The 7,561-nt window shown below is 48.9% G+C and overlaps 1 protein-coding gene across 1 annotated transcript; it reads right to left on the bottom strand.

Annotated features, from left to right (window-relative positions):
- Positions 1–3,530: 3,530 nt before the first annotated feature.
- LOC118561982 lies at positions 3,531–4,960 on the bottom strand. Its single transcript, XM_036134241.1, has 5 exons — positions 4,925–4,960; positions 4,551–4,838; positions 4,287–4,462; positions 3,954–4,202; positions 3,531–3,873 (listed from the first exon to the last, which is right to left on the bottom strand). Exons 2-5 carry the CDS (start codon positions 4,654–4,656, stop codon positions 3,724–3,726), a joined length of 681 nt encoding a protein of 226 aa, XP_035990134.1. The 5' UTR covers positions 4,657–4,838; positions 4,925–4,960; the 3' UTR covers positions 3,531–3,723.
- Positions 4,961–7,561: the final 2,601 nt, after the last annotated feature.

Genomic DNA, 7,561 nt, shown 5'->3' with positions numbered 1-7,561 from the left:
CAATTAACAGGACCTCGAAAGAGTCCTGTAAATTGTTATTTTTCGTCACTACCGCGACTTTACCTCCCCGAGGTCGGGAGTGGGTAATTGCCGCGCCTGCTGCCCTTCCTTGGATGTGGTAGCCGTTTCTCAGGCTCCCTCTCCGGAATCGAACCCTGATTCCCCGTTACCCCGTGGTCACCATGGTAGGCACGTAGCGTACCATCGAAAGTTGATAGGGCAGACATTCGAATGAGACGTTGCCGCCACGAGGGGCCAGCGATCGGCTCGAGGTTATCTAGAGTCACCAAAGCGGCCGGGGTGCCCCCGTGATAAGAGGCGCCCCGCGTGGGTTTTGGGTCTGATAAATGCACGCATCCCCAGAGGGTCAGCGCTCGTTTGCATGTATTAGCTCTAGAATTGCCACTAGTTATCCAAGTAACGGTGGAGCGATCAAAGGAACCATAACTGATTTAATGAGCCATTCGCAGTTTCACTGTACCGGCCGTGTGTACTTAGGACTTGCATGGCTTAATCTTTGAGACAAGCATATGCTACTGGCAGGATCAACCAGGTAGCCCTCCTGAACCCGGCACGCGCCGGGCCCGTAGGCAGAGCAAGGGGGGGAGGGCGCGGGCACCGGGCGGAGGCGCTGGTGCTCCTCCGTAGCCCGGTGGCGCCCCGAGCCCTAGTCGATTGGCTTGCGGGCGGACAGCCGCACGGGGGCTCAACCGGAGGGTGAGAGAAAGGCGTGTTTCCCCAAGCGCACCGCCAGCGCGGGCCAGGAGGCCGGGACCGGGGGACGTGCGCCCGGCGGTGGAGGCTTGGTGCGGGACCGCTGGCTCAGACGGGGCATCTCGGTCTCGCTTCCGAGCGTGCGGCCCAATACGGGGAAATAAGCACAGTCGCGCGCAACCTCCGCTGGGGTCTGGAGTCGAGCCTGCAGGTTGGAGGAACCAACCGCTGAAGCGCCGGTGACGTGCACCGGGGCGACGGAGGCCCTCCTATGGCAGGCCACGTTTGCAGATCGGTCTGGGTGAAATAGATGGGCCCTGGAAGTCCCCCTGACAGACTCCAGAGACTAAGTGTTAAAAGACTTAGAAATATTTTCCATCAGAGCTTGTCGAAAGACTCGCTCCTACATATCTGCGGAAGGGGTTTTTTCGCGTAAGGCCCCAGAATCCGTCCAGACCATTGTATCTCCCTGGGCTACTCCAATTGATTTCGTATCCACCCCATGCTGGAGAACTTAGAAGAAAAAAAATTGTTCCCATGGTAAAGCTGGGATGAGCTACTCCAGTTGATTTCGTATCCACCCCATGCTGGACTTCCAGGGCTGGGAGGGGAGCTGTCCAGCATCACAAGCCCAGCCAAGGTGCACTATTCTGGGGCAGAGCTGCGTGACACAGACCCCCCCTATGCTGGAGGTGGGACTTTTTTTTCTTTTTTGTCTTTTCTTTTCTCTTTTATCATCATCATTATTAATATCATTATTAATATTATTATAATTGTTTTTGTTTTTTTTTACTTTTTTATTTTTATTATTATTATATATTTCTTTACTCCAGTTAAATTCGTACCCACCCCATACTGGAGAACTTAGAAAAAAAAACAAGAATTGTTCCCATGGTAAAGCTGGGATGAGCTACTCCAGTTGATTTCATATCCACCCCATGCTGGACTTCCAGGACCGGAGGGGCGCTTTCACGCGTCACTAGCCCAGCCAAGGCGCACTATTTTGGGCAGAGCTCTCTGGCACAGCCCCCTCCTATGCTGGAGGTGGGACTTTTTTTTTTTTTTCGTTTACCATTATTATTATTATAATTATTACTATTAATTCCTTTTGTTAATTTTAGCTCTGGGTCTCCTAACCTCCGCGTGCAGCATGGATCTCCACGCAGCTCGAGCGTGTCCTGGTTCTCCTAACCTCCACATCCAGCATGGATCTCCACGCAGTGGCTTGCTCTGGCTCTATTAACCCAAAAACGCTGCATGCATGTCCGCGCGGCGCATTTCATATTAACCTGCTGAAGGGGTTTTTTCGCGTAAGGCCCCAGAATCCGTCCAGACCATTGTATCTCCCTGGGCTACTCCAATTGATTTCGTATCCACCCCATGCTGGAGAACTTAGAAAATATTTTTTTCCAGAATTGTTCCCTTGGTACAGTGCGGAAGGGCTACTCCAATTGATTTCGTATCCACCCCATGCTGGACTTCCAGGACCGGAGGGGCGCTTTCACGCGTCACTAGCCCAGCCAAGGCGCACTATTTTGGGCAGAGCTCTCTGGCACAGCCCCCTCCTATGCTGGAGGTGGGACTTTTATTTTTATTTTTTTCGTTTACCATTATTATTATTATAATTATTACTATTAATTCCTTTTGTTAATTTTAGCTCTGGGTCTCCTAACCTCCGCGTGCAGCATGGATGTCCCAGCAGCAGCAGCCCGCTCTGGGTCTCCTAACCTCCGCGTGCAGCATGGATCTCCACGCAGCTCGAGCGTGTCCTGGTTCTCCTAACCTCCACATCCAGCGGCTTGCTCTGGCTCTATTAACCCAAAAACGCTGCATGCATGTCCGCGCGGCGCATTTCATATTAACCTGCTGAAGGGGTTTTTTCGCGTAAGGCCCCAGAATCCGTCCAGACCATTGTATCTCCCTGGGCTACTCCAATTGATTTCGTATCCACCCCATGCTGGACTTCCAGGGCTGGGAGGGGAGCTACCCAGCTTCTCAAGCCCAGCAGCGTGCACTATTCTGGGGCAGAGCTGCGTGACACAGACCCCCTCCTGTCCTGGAGGTTGGACTTTTTTCTTTTTTGTCTTTTCTTTTCTCTTTTATCATCATCATTATTAATATTATTAGTATTGGTTTTTTTTTTTACTTTTTTTATTTTTATTATTATTATACACTTCTTTTTTCTCCTTTGAGCTACTCCAATTAAATTCGTATCCACCCCATGTTGGAGAACTTAGAAAAAAAAAACAAGAATTGTTCCCATGGTAAAGCTGGGATGAGCTACTCCAGTTGATTTCGTATCCACCCCATGCTGGACTTCCAGGGCTGGAGGGAAGCTGTCCAGCGTCACAAGCCCAGCCAAGGTGCACTATTCTGGGGCAGAGCTGCGTGACACAGACCCCCTCCTGTCCTGGAGGTTGGACTTTATAAGTTTTAGTTTTTATTTTATTTGCCAGGAATAATGAATGGAGAAATGTCTTAAAGAAAGCAAAAACAGTCACATCACCACTGATTTATTTAATTTTTTATTTTTTTACTGTATTTCTTTTGGATCTCAGCACACGTGCACATTGGCTGCGCCCTGGACGTCTATTTCTCAACCTGTAGGTTAACAATGGTCTCTTCCTTCTGGGTTGTTGTGTCCCTCTATTTGGGGCATACGAAGAATCGCTCTGAGAAGGGGCACTGTCAGGAGTGCAGTCGCTCTCAGAAGAATCGCTCTGAGAAGAGGCGCTGTCAAGAGTGCAGTCGCTCCCAGAAGAATCGCTCTGAGAAGAGGCGCTGCCAGGAGTGCAGTCGCTCCCAGAAGAATCGCTCTGAGAAGAGGCGCTGCCAGAAGTGTAGTAGCTCCCAGAAGCTTGATCAGGGCTTGTTGATCCAGTGGCCTGACTGGATGTTGGTGAGGACGGCGCAGCACCGGCAGGCGGGCTGGGCGGCGCGCACTCCGCTTCCTCCTCAAGACCATCACCTGATGATTCTGACATGGAGAGGAGGGAAGGTTCGGCGGTGTCATGTACCGTCGTACGTGGTGGCTTGACGGATCCGAGCCAGCTCTGACGCGGTGCGGTGGAGCGTGTAGAATTTGTCTGCTGTCCGTGTGTCATGACACATGGTCTTTGAAATGTTGATCCGGTCACTTGGTGACAAAGTATTCCTTGCCTTGAAAAATAGAGATGGTTCTTCAATATTATGCTTTTTATTTTAGGTTTATTACGTGGAAAAGTGATATAATTACTTACGTATGTGGCTATTGATGTTCGGAAATCTGTGAATGTGGGACGCCCAGGAAAACCCATGTCAAGCCAGGCGGCTTGCATCGGCACGATGAGTTTCTCGATCTTTGTGAAGTTTTCGGTGAAGAGAAGAAGGTCTGTGGGTGGGTTTAGTTTCTGTCTGATGATCATCCACTGCTCCACCCATGAGAATTCCTCTACAGTTAAGTAGAGCTGTGCGGGGCCAAACGCACGGTTGGTTTTGTGTTCCTTCACCTGTGGTGCAAAGGAGAGTGTGTGTTAATGGACATATTGGGACAAGACAGAGAGTGTTTGTCATTCCAATATTAGTAGACTTGCATTGATCACAAAGCCCGCTTGCCCGACTGTGGCTTCCTGCTGGGCTTCGTCAACCTCCGCCACAGTCATGTTCTTTAGAACACCGGTGCGGTGTCCATAGAGGCTTGCTAGATAAACACTGAGGTACCCGAAGAATCTCCTGCGCGCCTCCGGGTTGGGGTCCTCAGACAGTTCATCTGAAGAAAAAAAAATTAAAGGGTTAGAACATGGATGTCAGTAACTCAGGTAAGTAATTTAATATAGTACAAATTTAATAAGTCTGACCAAGAAGTTCAGGGATGCGTCTCCTGGCCAGGACTTTGCAGAGGCAAAGTTGGTCCTTGGAGATGGTTCTGCTCAACTTATTTTTCTTTACACTTATCTGACGCATGACTACACCTGGGCCCAGGCTTGCAATGCACTCTGAGATAGCACGAATCACGGCAAACACTTCTCTTTTTGGAACCCTTGACGAGGAGGGAGGGGTGTCTCTGAAGTAGACCAGGAACTGGGACAAATTCACCAGGTAGGTCTTCACTGTGTTCTCCGCTTTTCCACCATTCTGCAGATGTTCTGGCCACATGCACAGAAAGAAATAATTGGAATATTTTACATGGGGACATTTTATCTTAACTAAAAGGCATCACAGACATACTTACTGGTATATCCTGGACATATTGGGAAGGAAAGTCCAATTCTGGAGGATTGTCTGGCCCTTGGTTATAAACGAAAGGAAAGCCATGATTCTACCCACTTTGGATCTTTGATTTTCGATCCTTTTCCTCAGACCACGGGAGCCTTTGAGGTGCTGCCAATATTCGGCGATGTATTCCACTGAAAAACAAACAAAAAAAGGTTTCATAATGAAGTTTGATTCTCAACACTTAAAAATTATTTTTAAAATTTTGCGCAGACTTCCAGAAGAAACACCGGGTAATTTCGTTTATTAAGACCCAGTTAGAGGCCCCTATATTCGGACTCAAACATTAAACCCCCCCCCCCCCCCCCCTTATGGTTCCATAAACACTTAGAAATTATTTTTAAAAGTTTGCGCAGACTTCCAGAAGGAACACCGGGTAATTTTGTTCATTAAGACCCAGTTAGAGGCCCCTATATTCGGACTCAAACATTAACCCCCCCCCCCCCCCCCCCCTTATGCGTCCCTGGTTCCATAAACACTTAGAAATTATTTTTAAAAGTTTGCGCAGACTTCCAGAAGGACAGGGGGGAGATCCCGCTGCTGCAGCCCCGGCCCGAGGCCCTGTCCTCGGACTACTCTCTGACAGCGCCCCCTTGTGTGCCCCTGGTTCTCAACACTTAGAATTTTTTTTTTTATAGAAAAATACAGCAATCAGTGACGTTACTTACAGATGCTTAGTGGGAATTTGGGGTACGCCTTCACCAAACATTGGATGTTCCGGCTTTCCTGCTTTGATTTAGGTCTGGTGATGTGCTGTGGTTCTTCATCAGGAGAGGTAGATGCAGACCCCACCAGGGCATCCACGTCCACACCAGGAACCGGGCATGTGGATCCCTTTTGGAGGTCCTGTTAAATAAAGGTTCAGTGTTAAGTTTTCTGGTTCTGCCGGTACAACCAGGCCTGAGCTATGGAGCTATCCTGCCCAGCAGATGTGCTCTGGTCCCGGGTAAAGTTGCTATATAATAAACATTTTACACACCTCCTCCAGTCGTTTGATTGCCTTTTTTGCCCTTTTTGCCCATCTGTGCTGGTAAAGCAATTTCTTCCTTAGTTGCCCTAAGTCTGATGTAAGCTGAAGGTTCTTTGCCTCAAGCTCTTTGCACGAGGTGCAGGATGTATCATCATCAAGGGGTCCTGATGTTGGATGATGCTGACCTGCTTCCTCTCTTGCTCTTGGGTCCATGTGTAAACGTGAGACCATCGAAAGGCTTGGGTTTGTGGCACTCAGAGCTCCCAGCATATTCACCGTTACCTGGTACTTCAAACCATTAATCACCTGGGCCTTCCTCTCGCCCTCCATCTCCGGGTGAGCTTGGTCAATATGCATGTCCAGCCTTGTGCTAGCATAACGGCAGCCATCCACTGGACAGGGCATTTTTCTGATATTGATTCTCCCGTTACTGAACCTGATCAATATCTTCCGCTCTTCTGAATTTTTAATGCCGTGACTATACCTTAGGTGTTTGCTTATGTAGGTAAATTCAGAATGACAGAGCGGGCAGCAAACATTCTGCTTGGGGGGCGTCATGTTGATATGTGAATCTGAAAAATAGGATACGATAACATTAGATTTATTCATTTCCCAAAGCCAGGAACAGAGCCCCCTTTCCCCGCATAAAATGGCGCCGCCTCTCCGTCTCCTGAACACCAGGGTCCCGGAGACACAAGGACCCCCCCCCCCATGCTTCAAACTAAAGGCAACTTACCGTGTAAGTCGGTTGAAGGTGGAGGGGGAAAGTCCGCGTGGACACCGGTTCACTCTGCTCCTCGGTCAGATGTTAATTAACACATTAAGTAATTACAGCTGCGTTCGGCTCAGGCGACCCAGAGTACGGTCAGTGGCCGCAGGCGTAGCCAATTAAGCATCCAGAAGTAGGGGAGACACACTGAGAAGCCTGCTCCACCTCATACACAGCAAGGAGCTCTCAGCACCAGCCCTGCACCTACCTGCCTACCTACCCCAAATGTCAAAATTCGGTCTCCCTGATATTAGGGTGCAGTTCTTGACAATTCCTGGCATTTAACATATGAAATTTGGGTAAAAGGGCCCAAGTCGCCTAACCCTAACCCTAGCAATTCGGTTCAAGGGCAGGTTGCGGGTCGGGTGGAGGTTTCACCTGGGGCTTCACCGATGGCGGTGGACTTTGAGTCAAGTTCCTTGCCCGTCAAGAAGCCTAGACTGGCAGTGGCTGAAGTTGACGTGCCACCTGAAGCCACAGTAGTGGAGGTACCGGACGAGAGAGGAATGCTGGACGAGGAGGACGATGTAGATGTTGTGTGGGACATAGCTGACGGGGATGGTCTCGGAGCGTCTCTGGGCGTCGGCGCGAAGATCCGAACCTTTCTTTCATGAGACGGTAAGGGGATTATTTTCCAGCTCTTTTAAAAACAAACGCAATTGGATCAAAAATGCTTGCAAGCTTTTAAATTTTAAACCCCATTTTAAAGTATACCTCAAAAAATTTTAAAATTTAAAACTGTAAACCTAAAAGGTAGTAAAAGTAAAAGCCGGTAGAAATAATGAATTATATTTAATCCTTAAGGCAAATAAAACAGGGTTCGCAATACCGAACGGTGACTAAGGTTTAAACATTAA

This window comes from Fundulus heteroclitus, unplaced genomic scaffold (assembly GCF_011125445.2).
Source record: "Fundulus heteroclitus isolate FHET01 unplaced genomic scaffold, MU-UCD_Fhet_4.1 scaffold_779, whole genome shotgun sequence".
Lineage (NCBI taxonomy): Eukaryota > Metazoa > Chordata > Actinopteri > Cyprinodontiformes > Fundulidae > Fundulus > Fundulus heteroclitus.
This window is presented reverse-complemented; position numbering and strand designations above follow the sequence as displayed.